Here is a 23,810-nt window from a genome sequence, read left to right on the forward strand (position 1 = left end):
AATTCAATGTAAATACTATAAAAATACTTGATATGCTGTATTCTTTAAAGAATAACATCAAGAAGTAAGTATTTTGGGTTCAATTAGGGAGATTAATACATATTCAACATAGCCACGTTCCCCCTCTCCCAAATTTTTGTTTTGCTATGGTTTTTGTTCTTGTTTTCTTGGTTGGTTGTTTTTTCAAGAGAGTGTCTTTCTATATAGTCCTGGCTGTCTTCAAACTCAACAACTTGCTTCTGACCTCCCCCCCCCCGGCAAGTGCTGGGATTAAAGGTGTGCACCACCATGCCAGGCCAGCTTTGTTCTGTTTTTGAGATAGGGTCCCCATTACATGGCTATCCTCAAACTCATGGTTCTCCTGTCTCATCCCCGAAAGTGCTGGAATAACAGGATACGTCACTTTAGTTAGCCTTTTCCAAGAGGTTGGCAGGATTAGCTGATACAGAGGAAAGGGTGGACTGTACTAAATGATCTTCTGGGAACTTCCTTGTGTCAATTTTATACTCTTTTATAATATGTAATAACAGTAATGGTTTAACCATTTTATCTAGGACAGTCACCAAGATGACACAAAATTGTAAAATGCCATTTGCTATACAGATATTCTGCTCTGAAAATTGGCACTTGGTTCACACTTTTCTTGCCTATCCTTTTTCTTAAAGAGAAATGCCCACAATAGATTCATCTCATATCCAGGTCTTAGTTCCTAGAATGATTCTACATTACTTTTTCACTTTCAATGAGAATATAGATCTAAGTTATTATTTGGAATTATTCCACCTTCTCTAAGAACTTTAATTTCACTTACATCTTTACTCAGAATCTTTACCCTGGGCTTTTTTGTCCTTTTCTGAACCACAGCCAAGTATTTCGACACTATCTCTTAGCAATCTAGAAAACTCATCCAACCTTGTATAACTGCCAACTGCTTTCTTTAGTCAGTCCTGAATCAGAAACACTAAGTACTGTTGGTCACAAAATGTATGAGATCATGTTGACTGTGGCCACGACTTTGATTCAGCATTTGTGAGTGTGTGTAATCTGTGTACACAGCTAGTCTGAAGTCTTCCCACACTGTCCAAGTTCTCCAGTGCTACTCTCTCACACTTGGCTGAAAGGCTAACCTCTCACATTATTGTTCCCTTAGCAGAAATACTTCATCTTCAGTATTCTACCTCAAGAGTTTTTCCCTACTTCTCTAAACTTTCCTTTATTTCTAGTTCTTCTCTTCCTAGACTAACATTTCTTATTTAAGTCCTGATCTCAAATCCTTCTCTATCAACATTTCATTTACAGCAAAACTACGTTACGAGCAATCCAAACAACCTTTTTGCAGGCTTCATTCTCTAGTACTTTGAAGAACTGACAAGTACAAACCATGTTGTCACTGTTTCAGGTTCTCTTGAATTTAGTGAAGAACTATACTTCTATACTTTCAACTGATTGTTCTTGAGGCTGTCTATTCCACTTCAGTACTCCTCCAAATAGGAACACAGAAGTCTCCAATAAGAACAATAAGGTGGGTGGTGGCGGCATATGCCTTTACTCTCTGCACTCAGGGGGCAGAGGCAGGCAGAGCTCTATGAGTTCAAGGTCAACCTGATCTACAAAGCAAGTTCCAGGACAGCTAGAGCTGACCACACAGAGAAACAAACATCTTCAACTATACAGTGAGTTTGAGAGCAGCCTACACTACACTGGACCCAATGTCAAATAACCAAACAAAAGGGCTTGGTATTTTGCTTGCGCTGTAACAAATAAAGCTTGTCTGAGGATCAGAGTGTGGAGCAAGCATCTAGTTAGCCATAGAGGCCAGGCAGTGGTGAAAAACATCTTTAATCCCAGCACTTGGGAGGCAGAGGTAGACAGATCTCTGTGAGTTCAAGACCACCCTGGGCTCACAAGATTGACTCATCTTCAAAGAGGAAAAGAGTCAGGCAGTGATGGCTCACACCTTTAATCCCAGTATTTGAGAGTCACATGCCTTTAATCTCAGCACTAGGGAGGTAGAGACAGGAAGGGATATGGCTAGGCAGAGAGAGGAATATAAGATGGGGAAGATACAGAAACTCAAGGGATTTGGTTTGAGGACTTGTAGAGACGGATACCCCATTTGGCTTGAAGATTTCGTAGAGACTAGTAGCTGGCAGATCTGCTTCTTTGATCTTTTAGTTTTCACCCCTTAATATCTGACGTCAGGTTTATATTAAGGCCAATTAGAAATTTGGACTACAGGCTACTGAGATGGCTCAGTAGGTAAAGGTACTTGCCACTAAGCCTGATGATCTGATATTGGGTTTATGGGTCCCACATGGAAGGAGAGAACAGACACGAGTTATCCTCTGACCTTCATTATGTACACTGTGGCCTGTGCATGGCTCTCCATACACACACATAAGAAACAGCAAATACATTTAATAATAAACAAATAAACCAAACAGCCCTAATATATATATATATTTAAAAATTAGGTGCATTCAGCCTGGAAAGATGGCTCAGTTGGTAAAATGTTACCATGCAACTGATTCCCAGTACTCACATAAAAGCCAGTCAGCACAGGGCTACATAAGTGAGAACCTGTCTCAGAAAACAAAACAACTGGGCAGCAATCTCTCTGTAATCCAAACCCTGGGTGTATGGGGATGAGAGGCAGAGATAGGAAGATCCAAATGGATGACCTCAGGGTTCAGTGAGCAACGTTTCAAAAAATAAGATGGCAAGGAGATTCAAGGAGACACAGGAAACCATCTGATGCCAGTTTTCTGGCAGATATTCAAACACATGCATACCACCACACTGAGTAGGGAGATACTGTACAAACACATGCACACACACTATATGCATTTTTATTTTATATATTTATTTTTATTTGTATTTGATGAAAAATAAAAATTAAACCAGGCACAGTGGTACATACCTCTAATCCTAACACTTGGGAGGCAGAGGCACAAAGATTATGGCAAGTACAAGGAGAGCCTGATACAAGTAGATAATCCTAGGTCGTTTAGGGCTACATAATGGAATAACATCTCAATTTTCCTACCATTTAAAATAAAAAAAAAAAAGTCATTCAGAGCATAAAAGAGTGTACCAGGGACTGAGAACTGTCTGTGATTACAGACTTCCAGCTTTCCAGAATGAAGGGTTCTGAAAACTAATTACACAAGTGTGAATATATTGAACACTACAAAATGCATTGTTCTTTTCCTTCTGAAATGGGGTTTTGTGTCACATAGATAATCCTTGAATTCCTGCCTCAACTTCTCAAGTGCTAGGATTACAAACATACACTATCACATTTAGCTTTAGAATGTACACAATTAAAACACCTAGCCAGAACCTGGCAATGGTGTGCACCTGGGAGGCAGAGGCAGGTGGATCTCCGAGTTCGAGGCCAGCCAGGACTACTCAGAGAAACCCTGTCTTGAAAAACCAAAAACAAACAAACAAACAAAAAAAAGAAAAAGAAAAAAAAACACTTAGCCAGAAGTGTTAGTCATACACCTATTTTTAGTTAATTTGTTTGTTTTGGGTTTTTTTTTGTTTTTTGTTTTGGTTTTTTGAGACAGGTTTCTCTGTGTTAATAGTCCTATCTAGTTGTTAAGGAATTAGCTCTTATAGACCAGGTTGGCCTTGAACTCACAGAGAGATATGCCTGCCTCTGCCTCCCGAGTGCTGGGATTAGAGGCCACCTTGGCCCAACACCATACACCTATTTTAGTCCCAGTATTGGGAGGCATGAGGACTGTTCTGAGTTAGAAGTCAACTTGCGTTAAATAGTGAGGACAGTCTCAGAAAGATCTGAAAACAAAGAACACAACTTCCTACAACAAGTCCAAACTAAGATGGCTTCCCAGGTGAACTCTACCAAATAGAAATATTATAATTGGTCCAATTGGGCAACATAAGTAACCTAGAGACAATTTAAACTTTATGAGATGGCACAGTTGAATTATATGTAAACAACACTATTATTATTATTATTATTATTAATAATAATAATAATTTGGTTTTTGAGACAGGGTCTTACTATGTAGCCTTGTCTAGCCTGGAACTCACTATATAAACAAGGCTGGCCTGAGATCTGACTGCCTCTGTCTCCAGAATGCTGGGACTAAAGGCATGTAACAACACATCTCCTCATTTTATATAAGGGATTTGAGAATCTTAACAGGACATCCTGAATACAAGAATCTTTGTTGATTCCAAGAGACACCTGTGCCAATTCTTCCCAAATTTCCAAAACATAGATTAAGAGGAAATACCTCCAACTAATTCTACAAGGTCCTATTACCCTTATACTAAAACTAAACAAATATATCTCAAAGAAACTACAGGTAGATAACTTATTATTACAACAAGGTTGAGACACATATCTTTAACCCTAGCACTTGGGAGGCTGAGGCAGGCTGATCTCTGAGTTCAAGAACAGCCTGGTCTACAAAGTGAGTTCCGGGACAGCCAGGGCTCTGTAGAGAAACCCTATCTCAGAAAAACAAAAAAACTCAACAAAATGGTAGTCAACCAAATCCAGCAACTTTAAAAGGCTTATACTCAATGACCAAAGCAATTCATTCCCTGAATATAAACTAGACTTAACATTCAAAATTAATTAATGTAGGGCTGGAGAGATGGCTCAGCGGTTAAGAGCACTGGTTGCTCTTCCAGAGGTCCTGAGTTCAAGTCCAAGCAACCACATGGTGGCTCACCACCACCTGTAATGAGATCTGGTGTCCCCTTCTGGAATGCAGGCAGATACACATGCAGAACACTATATATACATAATAAATAAATTTAAAAAAATTAATTAATGTAGTATATCATACATTAATTGTATAGAACAATTACAAAGCCACGTGGTTATTTTAATAGATTAAAAAGGAAGAAAAGGAGGAAGAAGAAATAAAGAAAATGCTGTGGGATAGTGCTTTTTTTTATTTCTTTTTCTTTTCCTTTTATTTGTTTATTATGTATACAATATTCTGTCTGTGTGTATGCTTGCAGGCCAGAAGAGGGCACCAGACCCCATTACAGATGGTTATGCACCATCATGTGGTTGCTGGGAATTGAACTCAGGACCTTTGGAAGAGCAGGCAATGCTCTTAACCTCTGAGCCATCTCTCCAGCCCCGGGATAGTGCTCTTGTACACTGTAAAGATTTGGTTTAATAAAATGTTGATTGGCCAGTAGCCAGGCAGGGAGTACAGGCAGGGCAACCAGACCAGAAGAATTCTGGGAAGAGGAAAGGCAGAGATACAGTCACCAGCTAGATACAGATAGTAAGATGAGAATGCCTTACTGAGAAAAGGTAACAAGCCATGTGGCTAAACACAGATAAGAATTATGGGTTAATTTAAGTTGTAAGAGCTAGTTAGTAATAAGCCTGACCTAAGAGATCAAACAGCATATAATTAAGATTAAGCCTCTGAGTGGTTATTTAAAAAGGGGCTACAGGACTAGGCAAGATAAGAAACCTCCAGGTGAGAGAGAGAGAGAGAGAGAGAGAGAGAGAGAGAGAGAGAGAGAGAGAGAGAGAGAGAGAGAGAGAGAGAGAGAGAGAGAACGAACAAGCTGGGTGGTGGCAGCTCACAAGTTTAATTCCAGCACTCAGAGGCAGAAGCAGGAGAGATCTCTTAAGTTAAAGACCAGCCTTGATCTATAGAATGAGTTCCAAGACATCCAGGGATACACAGAGAAATCCTATCTCAATACCTCCCACCCCCGACACCCCCACCAGCAAAAAAAGCAAAAATTCAATTGAGCAGTTGACAGGGCTGGAGAGATGACTCAGCCATTAAGAACACTTACTGCCCTATTAGGATCAGAGTTCGAATATTAGAACCCACATTAAAGAACTCACAAACACCTGGTATTCTACCTCCAAGAGATTCTATACCCCCTTCTGGATCCTGTGGGCACCTAGGCACACATGTAAGCATATGCAGACATACTAAAACAAAAATTAAAAAAAAAAAAAGATTTGACAAAACTTAAAATCCACTCATGACAGAAAAATTCAACCAAACTAGGAAGAGAAGCTCCTTACCCTGGTAAGAGCTTATCTATAAGGGATGGAGCTATACCTCAGTGGTAGTATTCTCACAATACCAAACACTTCTGTAACCTCAAGGCTTTTCCTCACACGTCAAATAAATAATCCTAAAGCAGTAGACAGGAAGTTCCGGCACCTCCTTCCCTAGGTTCAATCAATTTGCTAGTGCAAATCACAGAATTCAGGGAAACATTTAGTGAGCCCAGGGCTGGGTATCATCAAACCATCTCAACAGACTGAATGTGAGGCTCAGCTTTCATGCCCTCTGGTGATCTCCACACATATTGTAAGTTCCCTGCCTCTTTCGGTATTACACAGGCACTGATTAATCAAATCATGGCCATTGGCATTAACCTACCAGCTCCTCTGCCATCCCCAGAAGTTAAGGATGATTGCTGAAACTCCACATAACTAGTCACCAGAAATAATAAATCAATTGCCACCATTTACATGTCCCCCTTCCCTTCTCCACTCAGTCCATTTTCTGTGACTGCCATTCAAATGAAGACATCCCTTTCCAGAGCTTAGTAGACTCAGCAACCATAAAACCCAGAGCTGTTGCTACTGAGCATTTCATCACAGAGGATGCCCTAGAGGATGCCAACCATCTACTACTACACCTGTTTTTCTTGTGACAATCCCTAATCTTAAAGATACACAGGGTGTACGAGTTATCACTCAGTTCATTAGCATACAAGACGTTAATGATTTCAAGGATTTTAACATGACTAGATATAGATAAAGGGTATCTACACATTTCCTAATATCACTCATATAATTTCCATTCTTAGGTAAACTCCCAAGGTATATTTCCACACAGAAAGTTGTACACCCATGTGCAGAGCACCATTATTCACAATAAGCAAGCGTGCAAATATAATCGTCTATCAGCAAAGAAACAAAATTACAGAGAAATATTATTGAGCTATTAAAAATGGACTGAGTCACAATACATTTAATGACATTTAAAACTACAAATGGGGGTTGGAGAAAACAGTTTACTGGTTAAGAGCATTTGTTGTTCCTCAAGAAGACCTGGATTAGGTTTCCAGCACCAATGTGGCGGCTCACAACTATTTGCACCCCAAGTTCCAGAGTATCCAAGCCTCTCTTCTGACTTCTATGGGAACCAGATAGACACATGGTGCACATACAAACACATATGCAAAACACTCATACACATAAAATAAAATTATAAAAATCTTTAAAAATTTAATCTTAAAAAAATTAAGCCAGGTGGTGGTGGCGCACATCTATCTATAATCCCAGCAACTGGGAGGCAGAGGCAGGAGAATTTCTGTGACTTTCAGGCCAGCCTGGTCTACATAGAGAGAGCTCCAGAACAGGCTCTAACCTACAGAGGAACCCTGCCTTAAAAAAATTTAGGGCCAGCCGGGCGGTGGTGGCGCACGCCTTTAATCCCAGCACTTGGGAGGCAGAGGCAGGCGGATCTCTATGAGTTCGAGACCAGCCTGGTCTACAAGAGCTAGTTCCAGGACAGGCTCCAAAACCACAGAGAAACCCTGTCTCGAAAAACATATATATATATATATATATATATATATATATATATATATATATACACACACATACATACAGACACACACACACATATATATAATTTAGGGCCAGCAAGATGACTCAGCCAAGCCTGATGATCTGAATTTGATACTAGGAATCAACATCAAGGAAATACAGAACCACTTCCTGCAAATTGTCTTCTGATGTCTAAATGGGCATTGTGGCACAAGCATGCAGACATATATACACATGAATGAATAAAGAAATGTAACAAAAAACACTTAAAAATTATACTTAGTAAAAGCAGCTTGATGTTAAAGGTGACATACCAGCCACCATCTCACCGTCCTCTCTGTTTCCCCTGGTAAATGGCACATACTTCTCTTGCAGATTCCCCTGAGCCAGAGACCAACACCACCAGTACTCTAGGATGGCAGGGCTCCATTGTACCATTGTTTTTTTCCAAGACAGGGTTTCTCTGTGGCTTTGGAGCCTGTCCTGGAACTAGCTCTTGTAGACCAGGCTGGCCTCGAACTCACAGAGATCAGCCTACCTCTACCTCTCGAGTGCTGGAATTAAAGGCATGTGCCACCACCACTCAGCCAATTGTACCATTTTCAAATAAAACTGACAAACTCTAGGGCTGGAAAGATGGCTCAGTGACTAAAAGCACTTGCTGCTCTTACAGAGGACCCCAGTACAATTCTTAGCATCCACATGGTGGCCCACAAACACCTGGAACTTCCGTTCCAGAAGATCTCTTCTCCATGGGAACCAGGCATGTACACAGTATACAAACATGTTTTTGAGAAAAATATTCATATACATAAAATAAAACTTGTTAACTCAAAAGGTCAATTCAATTCTCATAAAATGTTCAGAAGAGGCAAACCAGACAATGTAAATTAATGTAAGATAAAATTAGGCAGTGGTAGAGCACAACTTTAACCCTAGCACTTTGTAGGTAGAGGTAGGTGGATCTGAGTTCATGGCCAGCCTAGTCTACAGAGTAAATTACAGTACAGCCAGGGCTACACAGAGAAACTCTGCCTCAAAAAAAAAAAAAAAAAAAAGTTCGGGGCTGGAGAGATGACTCAGTAGTTAAGAGCACTGACTGCTCTTCCAGAGGTCCTGAGTTCAAATCCCAGCAACCACATGGTGGCTGACAACCATCTGTAATGAGATCTGGTGCCCTCTTCTGTTATGCAAGCATTTCAAATAGAGCATTCATATACATAAAATACACAAATAAATTTAAAAAAAAAAAAAAGGTTTGACTATGTCCTAGACCACAGATAGATTCTTAACTTGTAGGTCAGGACCCCTTCGACAAACCTCTATCTCCAAAAATATTTACGATTCACAGCAGTAGCAAAATTACAGTTATGAAATAGCAACGAAAATAATTTTATGGTTATGGGTCACAGCAACATGAGGAATTGTATTAAATAAAAGGTGGTACATTAGGAAGGTTGAAAAATACTACTCTAGCCAGGCAGTGGTGGCGCATACCTTTAATCCCAGCACTCGGGAGGCAGAGGCAGGCGATCTCTGTGAGTTCGAGGCCAGCCTGGTCTACAATAGCTAGTTCCAGGACAGGAATCAAAAGCTACGGAGAAACCCTGTCTCGAAAATTCAAAAAAAAAAATACTGCCCTAAACAAAGGAATTTTGAGCTGGTTCAGTAAATAGAAGGTGTTTTAAAACACATTTGAGGATCAGGTAATAAAATGCTCCTTAACCATAGATTCATTCCCTCTCTGAAACAGAACCCTAAGGCACACTTCATGATACTCCATCTTATATTTTCTCCATTAAGAAAACTGAAGCTGTCAGGCGGTGGTGGCGCACGCCTTTAATCCCAGCACTCGGGAGGCAGAGGCAGGCGGATCTCTGTGGGTTCGAGGCCAGCCTGGTCTACAAGAGCTAGTTCCAGGACAGGAACCAAAAAGCTACAGAGAAACCCTGTCTCGAAAAAAAAAAGAAAGAAAGAAAAAAGAAAACTGAAGCTGCTGGCGGTGGGTGCATGCCTGCCTTTATTCCCAGTACTCGGGAGGCAGAGGCAGGCAGATCTCTGCGAGGCCAGCCTGGTCTACAAGAGCTAGTTCCAGGACAGCTAGGGCTGTTTACACAGAGAAACCCTGTCTTGAAAAAAAAAATCAAAAAATAAATTTTGACTTCAATGTTACTTTGGGGGAGAAGTTATGCTTTTGTTTCCACAGGAAATGAGAGACTCTGGATTCACTCTGGGTTAAGAAAAAAATCAGGTTTCACTGAGGAAGACCCCCCCCCTGAAAAATCTCCAATGAACAAATGGCCAGACGATCCAACATCTCAAAGTACCTGTTACAGTTTCCTCTGAATTCTCCATCCAGAAACAGCTTCAAGGATGCTGGCTGAAACCATCTAGTCTCACAGAATACTCCAGCCAGGACTTGATCATAATCTTAAATTTTTTCAGGGTTTCACAAAGATAACCAGTGGCCCCAACCAAAGGAAGTAGTTTAGAGAACTAAGCCCACATTCCCAAAAATAAATTATGAATGTTTGTCATCATTTAGGGAGGTTGGAAAAAAACTAACCAAAGCAGATTAGATTCAGGGATCTTGTTTTTTTAAAAAAAAAGGGAGATATAGAAATGATAGGATAAAAGGGTAGATTACTGAATCTACTTTAATCCAAAAAACAACTGTTAATCTCACATATTTTACATTAGTATGGACTTTGGTTTAATGACATAAATTTAACATTATTTTTGCTATACTGTATATATACCCCGTTCTTTTAGGATATTATGTTTATGCAGCTCATTTAAAAATACAATATGATGGGTGGTGGTGGAATATGCTTTTTAAGCACATGAGGCAGAGCCAGGCGAATCTCTATTAAAATTAAGAAATAGAGATTAATAATCATCTACAATAGCAAACTTACAATCATGTTAGATTTTCAAGGTCATCAGATATTTCAGATAGATAGGCAATCTTCAAACACTTCCAAGCCTTACAGAATATAACATTTAAAATGTTTTAAGACCTTACCAAAGTTTTCTCGACTGTGAGACACGTCTGCTTCTGGAAGCACAATTACTTCAAAGAGGATTATGGGCATTTAAGAAAGTCCATATGGGGCTTGTCTTCTTTGTGGCAAAATCTAGCCATGTGGGCAAAGAAACTGGTCTTGCCTCAGTTGCTCACAGTTACTGTCCAAACTGGACCAGAAGGACACAAAAAGGCAACTGCCAAACTTTGAAAAGGTGGTCAGTCCTTAGAATTCCCTGCTTCACAGGAAAGTCTGTCAGATAATTCTAGGCCTGTCGGTCAGAGGTGGATGCCCCAACGTTGCAGAGAACTTTGGGTAAGGGTAACATTTCATCTTTCTGGGGTCTTTGATGGAGTTGAATACTAAATAGTTAGAGTTATAATAGAAAGTAAATAATATATAAAACTTTAGACTCACAAAAATAAGATAAATGGTATTTTCCCTAATTTTGTCAAATACAAATAGACTGGATATTGTAACTGTAATTCCTATTTAATAATCGTTCTGTTTATGTTTTTATATATATTACTATGTATGTTGAAAAATACCTTCCTTTTTGATTAGACAAAAAGGGGGAAATGCTGTATAATAATCCCATGATTATATATTACTGTGAATATGTATTACTCTCATTGGTTAATGAAAAATTGATAGGCTGATAGACAGGAAGTATAGGCAGGATATCCAGACAGAGGACTCTAGGAGAAACGGTGAAGTCAAGAGATGCCAGACAGCCACCAAGAAAACCGGACATGTATAAGATGAGACAACAAGCCATGAGCCAAGTGGCAAAGCATAAATAGAAATACGAGTTAATTTAAGTGTAAGAATTGGCTAGTAACAATCCTGAGCTATATGGGTCAAGCATTTATAAGTAATATTAAGCCTCTGAGTGCTTATTTGGGAACTGGTGAGCAGGAGAGAAACATCCAATTACAATATGTTTTTACTTTATATGCATGGGTATTTTGCCTAAATATTTATCTGTACATTACATGTATACCTGGTGCCTCAGGAGGCCTGGATAAGGTGCTAGATCCCCTGGAACTGGAGTTACAAGTGGCTACAGGTCACCACATGGGTGCTGAGAATCAAATCAGAGTCATCTAGAAGAGCATCAAATACTCTTATCTATTACTTCATCATCTCTTCAGACCCTTGATTAATCTTTTATGACTACTACTCAAAATTAAACTCAAAACATATCAATACCAAATAGGGCATGGCATACCTGTAATCCTAATATTCAGGAGACAGAGACAGGAGGAAACCCACAAATTCCAGAACTGACAGAACTACATAGTAAGTTCCTGTCTTTTCCCCTCAGCTCCCCCAAAAGGCTGCAGAGGTGGCAGTAGGTAAAGGTACTTGCCACCAAGTCTGGCAACCCAAGCCAATCCCTAAAACCCACATGGAAGAAGTGGAGATTAAATTTCCACGAGCTGTCCTTTGAACTCTTGATGTGTACTATGACACATGCATACACCCACACAAGAAACAAATGTAAAAAGACATTGACACAGCCTTTTAAAAAGGAAAAATAGTTATTGAATTTTGTAAATCCTAATTCTCCATAGAAAACTGTTTTTGTTTTTCTCAGAGGAGCCTCAAAATTCCTTTTCCTTTTTAACAGTACATAGCCTTTAGGCTGGACTTCTCATCAGCCACCAAAACCTCACAATTGTTTACATTTCTCAGCACCCCCTCCTACTCTTAACCCCACAGAACACAGCTCAACCAGTTGTAGGATCCTCCAAACCATGAAGGAGGAAACATTTTGCTATGGTATTGACACCTCCCCCCAATTCCAGTTCCACAGCAAGAGGGTAGGAAACAGGCAGAAAGTATAAAATGTCAGCTTTTGATGACTACCATTCACCCTTGCTTCAAGAGAAAGAATAAAACAGGTCTAAGACTAAAATCTATGTCTCAGAATTTTAGCAACCTCTGTAAGGTATACTAATTAACCTTACCTGAACTCAGTCATTAGGACCAAGCCAACAATGTAAATGGGCTTCATTAATAGGTGGAATCAAGCCTGTTCTCTAGGAAAGGAGGGATAAAGATGTACTACAACCTTTCCCCACCTTTCTGGACCACTGAGCTATGTAGACTACTAGGCCAAGAGCTTATTTTCTGAAAAGGTTCATTAAGAGACTAGAAACCATAGTATCTTAGTTCTTTTCTTACAATAGCAAAGATACTATGTGATACTTTGAGGAAGGAAACAAACCTAGAAAGAAAAGTATCTATGAAGCAGAAAAGGGTCTGAAATAGTACTCCAAGATTAGCATAGCAGGAAGGCTTTAATGCTCAAGTAGGTTGATTGCCTTTTAGAATTAAGATTATGATCGCAAGAACAGTCAAGCAAAATTCTTCACACCAAACAGCCCTAAACTAAAAATGAAGTAGTTCTCTAATCACCAGTGCAGAAACCAAAAAACAAAAGGAAATACTTAGCAGACAAGTAAAAACACAGAATCCCTGGGTTTGAAAACACTCAAGCACTTCAATTCATTAAAAAAAATTAAAATTAAAAAACTAGAAAGAGTTCCCCACAAAGTGGAAAAATATTTCATCCCACAGAAATAGAAATCAAGGAATAGAAACTTCAAAAGTCTATGAGATGAGACAGTCACTAAAAGAAAACACCATCACCTAACTCAGGCTAACACTATGACCCCATCCCCCACTTTGAATGAATGAACCAATGAGAGAATAAGGTAGTAGCAGAGGCCAGAAGAGGGCACTGGATTCTCTGGAGCAGTATTTAACAGGTGACTGTGAGCTGCTTGACATTGGTGCTGAGAATCAAACTCTGGTCCCCTGCTAGAACAGCAAGTGCTCTTAGCCACTGGGCCATCCCTAAGGCTCGTCTTCTGAAACTATATCCAGGTGTCTCTAACTATACCCACTTAGTTCTATAGTGTATCACCGAGAAATTAGTTTGACACCTATAAAATTAGCACCTCCTGTCCCAAACAACTTAATATATAGCAATTCTTTGTATCTAGGTACAAGTGTCCTAACCTTTTAGGCCTCAATTTCCAAGTTGTCAAATGTGGGCACTAAGGCAGATGAGACCGATGGATATGACCCTCTCCTTGTTGAAACTGTTTATCTAGATGTATAGATAATGCTAGGACCATTATCTGAGGCTGCTGAGAGAATAAATTCTGAGTCTGAGAATAAGTTCACACTGTCATTCCAGAGTTAACCACAGGGAGGAGCGAGGGATTTGAGAAAAATCCCCAAGAGAGACAGCATTTGGTTGTTACCTGAAGCCCACCTACTAAGGAGATAAACCTCAATTCCAGACATAATTAGAGCATTTACCTAGTCCCTCTACCTAGAGCTCACCGAATTTCTCAAAGACATTTACTGTCAAGCTTTCCAACTCCCATCTACCAACGAGTTTTCCCTGTTCAATGCAGTTTCACGTCCATTTGCTCAACGTTGTTAATACAGATGTTTGTTTTTCCTTTCATCTAAAGTGGATTTTTCTTTAAGAAAAAAAGTTATCTACAGATTGTGACGAAAACAATTTGCTGAAATGATTGAAAACCGAGTAAACTACATTATAAGCACAGGCGAATGCTAACTTAGTAAGTTTTAAAGAAATTGAGAAAAAAAATTATGAGCATAATTAAAAAAAAAAAAGCAAGGCTAGTGACTGGCCCAGTGCTTTTCCTAAAGGTCGTAAAAGGTTTCGAAAAGAATACAAACGAGTGACAATTCTCGAAGGTCAAGCGGAGCCTCGCAAATTAACACGAGGTGTCCAAGGCTAACTCAAGGAAGGGTTAAGAATGGGAAACACATTATCCGCCCGGGCTCCTTTCCTCCATCAAGTTTCTAGCCCCAAGAGGCCTGCCACATCACGTATTTGAAGAATAAAAACGAACCCGTCATCCGCATCTATTCCGCAAATCAACGAACAAGCAGCGATCCCTTCCTCTCCGCTCTGACAACTACACCCCGCGCCGCCTGGGAGCCCGGAGGGCTGGGCTGGCAGCAGAGGATGGCGCGAAGGCACCGAGAGCCCGCGGCCAGTGGGCGGAAGGTGCCTCTCCCCACATGGCAGCCTCTCGGCGCCACCGGCCAACGCGCCGCGGTCCCCCAGCTCAAGCTGCTCCCTCTCCGCCCGGATCCCGCGCTGGCCGCCGCCTCCCGCACTGTGGCCGCAGGCTCCCGTTAGGGACCCTCGCCCGAGGAGAGCCCCGTCCCCTCCCCCGCTCCCTTTCTCTGTCAGGCTCTCGCCGTGCAGCGGCCAGCCTCTGGGGCCCTGTCGCCTCACCTCCATGGAGACGCGCCAGCCTTGCATGGCGGAGAAGCCGTAGGGCAACGGGAGGCGCGGGGCGCCAACCCCGTCCCCGGAGCACTTCACCGTGTTAGGTTGGGAGAGGTAGGCACCCATGGCGGCGGCTGGCCGGCGGCCTGTGGGGCAGGCGAGCGGGACACGACCCTTGCCGGCGCCGGAGCCGGGGCCCCGGGGGCGCGCGTGGCAGGAGCTAGCCCGGCTGCGCAGCCGACGCAAGGTGCCGGCGAAAGGCGCGAGGCGGGCCAGGAGGCGGTAACGGGACGGGAGCGGGGAGAGAGCGGAAGCGGAAACGCGCTGCTCCAGACTCCGCCCTGCTGGCACGGTGAGCCGCTGCGGGCGGTCATTTCCTTAGCAACTCGCCCCGCCCTCGGGGACAACGGCCCGCCCAACCGCCGCTCCCGCGAGACTGGTCGCCACGCCCACCAACGGCCGCGGCCCGAGGGAGCGGCGGGAACGTGCGGCCATCTCCTGGCTGACCCTGCCTGCCTCCCCGGCTCTGGTTTTTGCCTGAAGTCTCTTTTGTGTGGGACCCGGAGCTTCCAGTCGTGTCCCGCGGTGTTGTCGGCCCTGTCTCTCCCTCTACACGCCCTCCGATTCCGACAAACCCTGCGGGATTCGGTTCAATTAAAGTTGACGAGCGTTGTTCTGCGCTTCCGCGGTATTTAGCCAGGCTCCGTGAGGCCTGAACTGACAAAGGGAAACGGAGACATCGGTCTGTGAAAAATAATGCGAGTTAATACAGGGCAGAAATGCTTGGTGCAGTCTGCTGGCTGACACGAGAGCAAAGAGGCGGGAACAAGCTGCTGCTCGCCGGTGGTAGATTTAGACAATCGGGTGGCGCTGAGCCACGGGAAAAGGGAATTCGCTTACGGGGCTGGAGGACAGAGGAAAGTGTAGCTTGGAGAGGCTTATTAAGGAAGCCGCCTGGCCTCGTGGGAGAGTCTAGCAGGAACAGTCTAGCCGTGGTCGTACACATCAAGATGGGTAATGCGGACGTCATTGTACTGGTGCAGCCTTTTCTTGCGATTCTAGTCAGATTCTGTGTGCAGTGTTCACTACAGGGAGAGTCTGGGTCCTGTGATTGGTTAGAAGGCCCTTAATCCGACAAAGATGGACTGGGACTGGGGTGCAGGCAATGGAGACACAAAGACAATCCAGGCAGTTTTGATAGATAGGATGTAAGAGAAAGAATTTCCCCGACGTATAGGGAAATCAACTCATTGAAAACAGAACTGGGGGCTGAAGAGACCGCATAGAGTTAAGCCCCTGACTAGCGTTCCATATTAGCCAGGTTCAATTCCTGCACCCACATGACAATTCAATTCCAGGGGCTCAGACGCCCTCTTCTGGCGCCAGGCATGCTAGTGAAAAGTGGTGCACGGACTTCAGGCAAAACATACATAATACATAAATTTTACCTTAAAAACAAAGCCCAGCATGATGGCTCATACCAGTAACCCCAACACTTGAGGGGCTAAAGCAAGATCACAAATTTCAGGTTTCAGGCCAGCCTTGGCTACAGAGAGACCCTCAAGTTAATAAGCAAATCTCAGAATTAATTTTGACTCTTCAGTCTAAATTCTTTAATTATCAGAAATCACTTGAATTGGTCCCCGCCACAACTCTTGAATGGGTCCTAAAATGTCTCTCCTGCGTCTCTTCGTTTTCCCACAGTGGTTCAGCATTTAGCCTTCTTGTGCCTCCAAAGCCAAGCTTTCTTTTCCAGCATTTCCACCCACCCCATGGTCAGAACCTACTTTTTCAAGTTCTCCAATATCCCTCGGATAGTTTGGGTCCCCATTTGTCCTTCCTGTGTCCCTAGCACACTGTGTGTGCTCAGTATTTAAATGTTGAGTTCATACATAACACCAAAGCTTTGACTCAGATGCATCAACAGAAGATGGTGCAGTTTGGATATGTGCACTAGTTGGGGAGAAACTGTCCTGCTTAAAGTGATAGTTCCATATAAAAATGGTGAAAATTCTGGCCAGGAGGGTAGATTTGAATGAGGCTTGCGTGAGATCTCTGAAAAGATGATACCGGGGGAGTGTGATATAAATGACTCTGCTGCACTGCTACTGTTTATTCTTGGCCTTTGTTTTGTGCCTTAAAACGTGACACTGAAGCCGGGCGCACGCCTTTAATCCCAGCACTCGGGAGGCAGAGGCAGGCGGATCTCTGTGAGTTCGAGGCCAGCCTGGTCTACAAGAGCTAGTTCCAGGACAGGAACCAAAAGCTACGGAGAAACCCTGTCTCGAAAAAATAAAAAAAATAAAAAAATAAAAAAAAAACGTGACACTGAAGAGAGAGCAGGGTGACTTCTGCGGGGCACTTGGAAGGTGCAGGCAGGAGGCTCAGGAGCTCAGGGTCATCCTTGGCTACTTATCAAGCTCCACTCTGGGTTACAGGAGAACCTGTATAAAAATAAAGAAACTCAAAGCTTTTAATGACAGCACGCCTCTAATCCCAGCACTCGGGAGGCAGAGGCAGGTGGATCTCTGTGAGTTCGAGGCCAGCCTGGTCTACAGAGTAAGTTCCAGGTCGGCTGAGACTGTTACAGAGAAATCCTGTCTCACAAAAAAATAAACACAAAAGGACTAAAGACCTTGTAAAAGACCTTGTAAAGACCTTGTCATGTACTGTCTATGATTTCTTTTATAAGTTATTCAGGTTGATTTCTTCATCTGTAAGAAAGAGGCATGATGTTTAATCTTCAAGATTAATTTTTTTTTTTTTTTTGGTTTTTTGAGACAGGGTTTCTCTGTGGTTTTGGAGCCTGTCCTGGAACTAACTCTTGTAGACCAGGCTGGTCTCAAACTCACAAAGATCCGCCTGCCTCTGCCTCCCAAGTGCTGGGATTAAAGGCGTGCGCCACCATCGCCCGGTTTAAGATTAATTTTAAAGTAAGAAAAGCTAGCCTGGCAGTGGTGGCACATGCCTTTAATCCCAGCACTCGGAAAGCAGAGACAGGTGGATCTCTGCCTACAAAGAGCTAGTTCCAGTACAGCTAGGACTGTTACACAGAGAAACCCTGTCTCGAAAAACCAAACCAAACAAACAGACAAAATAAGAAAAGCTGAATATATCCCAGTACACCAGAGATGGGGGTAGAAGGGTTGCAAGATCAACCTGGGTTACTTATAATAGGACTTCCAGTATTCCAGAGCAAGCTTGAGCTACACAGTAAGATTGTCTCAAAAGCTGGGCGGTGGTGGCACACGCTTTTAATCCCAGCACTCGGGAGGCAGAGGCAGGTGGATCTCTGAGTTCGAGGCCAGCCTGGTCTACAAGAGCTAGCTCCAGGACAGGCTCCAAAGCTACAGAGAAACCCTGTCTCGAAAAAACAAAAAAAAAAACAAAAAAAATGTGTCACAAGCAAAACAAAACCCTAAAAATAAAGTGCCAACTTCAAATATTAACAACAAAAACCCTGCATCTATTAAGTATCCATATAAATGCTAAGGATGGAATAAAAATCCTATTCTGTATTTTGCCAGCAAAAAAAATGGATTGCCTGAAACAAAATGAGAGAAAGACAAAAGTAGCTAATAAAATAATGATGGGAGGGAAAAAATGAGGCACTGGGAAGCCAGTAAACCCAGAGAGGTAATAGACACTAAAGGGGCACATGCAAACTGGGGGACACTCCATTTTCTCCCTAAGCAGAATAATGCACTTCTAAGGGCTAACATTATGACATTATGCTCACATATTCATAGTCTATCTTGGGACTCTCTTATTGTTTTTTTTCTTCCTGTTTTGCTTTGAGAGTCTCCTGTATCCTGACTGGCCTTGAATGCTCTATGGAGCAGGGATAACCTTGAATTTCTGATTCTCCTGTGTCTCCCAAGTGCTGGGATAACTGGCTTGAGTTACCAACCACATCTTTTACTCCTTTTAAAGTGTAAACTGCCAAAACCTGGTTTATCAAACGTAGGATAGAACCAGTTCCTGCATGTGTACTTGAGGGACTGGCCTGAGAAGTAATCTCGATAGCATCCAGCATATTTGTTTAATAGCAAAGGATTAGGAAGACATGGGAAGCAGCAAAGAGTAAAGGCATGGGATTCAGTGGCTGAGAACAGAAAATAACCACTGTGAATCACTTGGCAGCTCCCACAACAACATATCCAAGGATTGCTATGCTGCTTTGATTTTCCTGTGGCATTTTTTTTTCAAATTGGTTGAATATTAAAAAAAACTGCCAGGCCTGGAGGGATGGCTCAGCCGTTAAAGGCTAGGCTCACAACCAAAAATATAAGAAAACTGCCAAATGTCAATCATTTTAAAAACTGTTTATTTACATTCGCCTTTCCTAAGGGAAGTAGAATGTGCTTAAAAAGACAAAGGGACTAGAGTGCAGCTCAGTGGTAGAACACTTGCCTATGGGACATGAGGCTCACGGTTCAGTGCTCAACACTGGAAAAAGGAAGAAGGGGAATGAGGCTTGTAAATGTGAACTTACATTTACAGATTTCGGGAATTCAAGGGACCTCAGTGTAAGCAGTATTGCCTCAAAAGCCAAATGTTCTAACTTTATACTCGGAGACCAGTTCAATTGTAAATGTAAACTCAAGACCATCCAAAAGTGTGTTAGTCCATATAATGCAAAATATGCTATGTTGGTATTTTATATATTCATCTTACTATCTTTCTATATTATCTTTTTAAAACATAATTTCTAAAGATGCCTTAGAAATACAAGACCATCAGCTGGGCGATGGTGGCACATGCCTTTAATCCCAGCACTTGGGAGGCAGAGGCAGGCGGATCTCTGTGAATTCAAGGCTAGCCTGGTCTACAAGAGCTAGTTCCAGGACAGGCTCCAAAGCCACAGAGAAACCCTATCTCAAAAAACAAAAACAAACAAACAAAAAAAAAAACAAAAAAAAAGGAAAGAAAAAAATACAAGATCGTCAAAAGGCAATGGACTACAGACTGAGAAAACACCCTGAACAGGAAAGATGTTAAAGGAATTCAGAGAAACTGAAAGGGGGCAAGCAGGTCTTCAAAGCCTCTTGTCCTTCAGGCTTTTCTTGGGGCTCCTCACTCTGATTTTTGACCCTTTTGTGTAACATTACCGGTGAGGTTGTTACTATGGAAACCTAGCAGCATTGTTTCCAGGATTGGGACTATACATCCAGCTGATGGTCTTGTATAGTTGATGACTATACATGGAAAGCACATGATCTGTCACCGATCCTGTTAAAACACGAACAGTTAAATCAAAAAACTCCTGCTTCTCAAAAGAATAGCAGTTTTGATAGTGTGTTCCTTCCTGGAGTGAATAAAAGTGAAAGATGGATCCAGGGAGGAATACCTCTCAGTGACAAGATTGATGTGGGAGTGTCATATATCAATCTGTTGATTTCATTGGTTAAGTAATAAAGAAACTGCTTGGCTGGCCCTCATAGGTTAAAACATAGGTGGGAGGAGTAAACAGAATAGACTGCTGGGAGGAAGAGGAAGTGAGCTCAGAGACGCCATGCTCCCCTCTCCTGGGAAGACGCATAGCTCTGCTCTCTGAGGCACACATGATGAAGCTCCGACCCAGGATGGACGTAGGCTAGAATCTTCCTGGTAAGTGCACCTTGGGGTGCTACACACAGATGATTAGAAATGGGCTAAATTAATATGTGAGAATTAGCCTAGAAGGGGCTAGATAGAAATGGGCCAAGCAGTGTTTAAATGAATACAGTTTGTGTGTTGTTATTTCGGGCATAAGCTAGCAGGCGGCCGGGGTGCTGAGGACGCAGCCCCGCCGCTCCTAATACAACAGAACGGCACCCAACGCTCTTATTACAACACAAGATGTCGGTTGAGTGCAAAGCCTTGGCAAACAGCACTGGGCATGGTGGTGAAGGCCCATCCTCCCAGCACTAGGAAGGTAGAAACAGGATGAGCAGTTAAGGTCCTCCTCCACTGCCTATAACAAGTCTAGTCTGAAATACATGCCTTCCTATCTCAGAAAAGGATTTAGGCCTGCGGGGAGCAGTCGGTAAAATGCTAGACCCTAAGTACAGATACGCAGAATCTATATAGATAAAGACCAAACGCAGTGGTGGGGCTGTCTAATTCCAGCCACCGTGCAATGGGAGGGAGAGAGGGATCCCTGGAGGCTTGCTGACTGGCTGGCCTCGCCTACTTGGTGTCTGAGGGCTGACACCTGCGGTTGTGCCTGACCTCTATGTGCATAAACACACAGAGACAGACAGAGAGACAGAGAGAGACTGAAAGCCAGAGACCAGAGACAGATTTAGAGCTAAGAAGGAATGGAAAATGTTGAAGTCACTAGAAGAGTAAGGGAAAAGTCTTTGTCTGGAGCTCTAGGCTAGCTTCCCCTTTGTTCTCTCTCTCTTTCTCTCTCTCTCTCTCTCTCTCTATATATATATATATATATATATATATATATATATATATATATATATTTCACTTTTTTGTTTTATATTGGTTTGGTTTTGAGAGGGTTTTTCTGGAACTCTCCTGGAACTCCCTCTGTAGACTACGCTGGCCTCGAACTCATAGAAAGTGCCACACCACCACCCGGCATATGTTTGTATTGTGTGTGTGTGTGTGTGTGTGTGTGTGTGTGTGTGTGTGTGTGTGTATTTTCAAAGTTCTGTGTATCATGGTGTTTCAGCTACTTCAAAGACTTTCTGTTGAAACAGACAGCCCCACCCGGAACTAGCCAGTCATTAGAGATAGCGAAGGGCTCAGCCAAGAGCATGCCCTTAATATACGAACTGGCCAATCTGGAGCCGAACCTCCCCTATCAGTTCCTTACAGGATGGTAGGCGATATTCCTCATCCCAGGCACCAAGGGACCACCCTCAGAACCTAGAGCCCTTCCTACAAACTCTGCTGCCTTTTCTGTCTCTTGGAACCCCAACAAAGCTTTGGATCTCTACTCTGTGTTGCTGCTGTTCTCCACCTGACCCAGATGGGAGTCTCCCCGCCTCCTGAGACTGCCAGGCGAGCACGGCTCCTCTCCAGGACCTGTGAGAACAAAATGGTCTGGTGTTCTTTGTTGCTTGCAGGTCTCATCTAGTCCTTGCTGCAGCACTTACTACATGGCTTAGACTGCCCTTAAAAGCCTGCTCCTTCTTCCTCTACCTCCCGAGTGCTGGGGTTACAGATGTGCACCGCCACCTTTAGTATAGAATTTGTTTTCTTAGGCCTCATCTTGGTCTCCTCTTATGGCTGTTCCTGGCTACAAACCTAAAACCACAGAACGAATACCCCAAAGTGAAACTATTTGTTTTGGGTTTTGTTTGTTTGTTTGTTTTTGTGGAGTGGTTATTTATTTATTTATTTTTGAGGCAGGGTCTTTATGCAGCCCTGTCTAGCCTAGAACTCACTATGTAGATCAGGCTAGCCTCAAATTCACAGTGTTACATCTGTCTCTATCTCCCAAGTGCTGGGGTTAAAAGTGTATGCCTGGCCTGTTTTGGTTTTTGAGACATAGTCTTGTCATATAACCATACTGACTTCAAACTTTCAATTCTCCTGCCTCAGCTTCACAAGTACACAAAACTCAACTTTCCAACATGAAACTTTTAAGCCAGAGAGACATTATATTAAAAACTATATTTTTATGTTTCTAGAAGGTGAGACATCCATCTTGTGGTTTGATTTTACTCAAGGGAATCACTATGAAAATGGGTCCTCTATACATTTGTGTAGGAGATGTGTTTGTCCTAAAGAAAATACAAAATGATCACTTATCAAAATGCAATTTAATTGCTGGGACTTTTCTGTTTATTAGTAATATAAAAGATGCCTATAGCAAGATTGTACCCTTGAAAGAAAAATAGATAATTTCCTCCCTCCCAATAAGAATAAACATGGAAGTATCTTGTGAAATCTTTATTTTTTCTTAGGTGATCTATCTGTGTTTGGTCCAAGGATTTGCTCACAGGAGATCACAAAACTGGGGCCATACTAAGAAGGCCTGAACCTCATCCTCAGGGAGCCAGACAGGCCGGAACCACTGCTCTCTCACTGGCTGTTCCAGTCAAAGGCAGAGCCTCCAAATTCTGGGTAGCAGTGGAGACTCCTGGCATTGCATTGAGGGTGGTGAGGGTTTCTCCCCCTCGAGGTAAAGTATGGCTCTTCTGAAAGCATCCGGAGTGGAAATGAGCAGACAACAGAAAGATCTTTCAATACCCTCGTCTACCAGTGGCATTAGGACCCTGAGGTATGGCACAGCTTGGAGATTCTTGGAATCGGGGTCGGGGTGAGCCTGCAATATCAGGAATCTGAGCAGCTGAGTCGTGTTAAACTGAAGAACCTGGACAAAGGTTGTGACCTTGAGAATAAAATAAGAAGGTGGGAACTCGGTGGTAGAGTGTGGGTGATTAACATGTGCAAAACCCGAATTCGATCTGTCATACTCCACCCACGAAAGAAAGAGATTTGTGTCCATTGGGATGAGGCATGTGAAGAGCTTGGAAAAAGGGATGTTAAGGCCAGGACAGCAGTGGTCTAGAGCAAGAACAGATGCCAAAATGAGAGTAACAGGGCGCGGGGGGGGGGCACAGTTAACTACTCTGTAGGAGAACCCATGAAAACCCCTGAATAAGAGCACTTCTTGACCTGCTCACTACTGAGACTGGAGAACCCTTTTATTAAGTCTGATGGACTGACCAGCCCAACAGGACCAGGTCTGCAGTGTGTTTCTTAGAAAAGCCTTGTTGCTCTTTGTGGTTATCACTAGGGCAAAACATCTTATATTTTTGGTTGTGAGCCTAGCCTTTAACAGGTGAGCCATCCCTCCAGGCCAGGGCAAAACATCTTAAAATTGAGGCTCATGGTCAAATAATACATGACCTCACAAACCAATAGCAAGGCCCTACATTTGACACGTGTATTTAAC

General features: G+C 42.7%; 1 protein-coding gene across 1 annotated transcript in view; it reads right to left on the bottom strand.

The window, feature by feature from the left end:
• Ppm1g (protein phosphatase, Mg2+/Mn2+ dependent 1G) overlaps nt 1–15,211 on the bottom strand; it is a 28,113-nt gene extending 12,902 nt beyond the window's left edge. The window contains exon 1 of the mRNA XM_075955627.1: nt 14,912–15,211. Coding sequence (XP_075811742.1) covers nt 14,912–15,031 — 120 coding nt within the window. The 5' untranslated portion in view covers nt 15,032–15,211. The remainder of the gene's footprint in view (nt 1–14,911) is intronic.
• Nucleotides 15,212–23,810: the final 8,599 nt, after the last annotated feature.

This window comes from Microtus pennsylvanicus, chromosome 21 (assembly GCF_037038515.1).
Source record: "Microtus pennsylvanicus isolate mMicPen1 chromosome 21, mMicPen1.hap1, whole genome shotgun sequence".
In the NCBI taxonomy this organism is placed as follows: Eukaryota; Metazoa; Chordata; class Mammalia; order Rodentia; family Cricetidae; genus Microtus; species Microtus pennsylvanicus.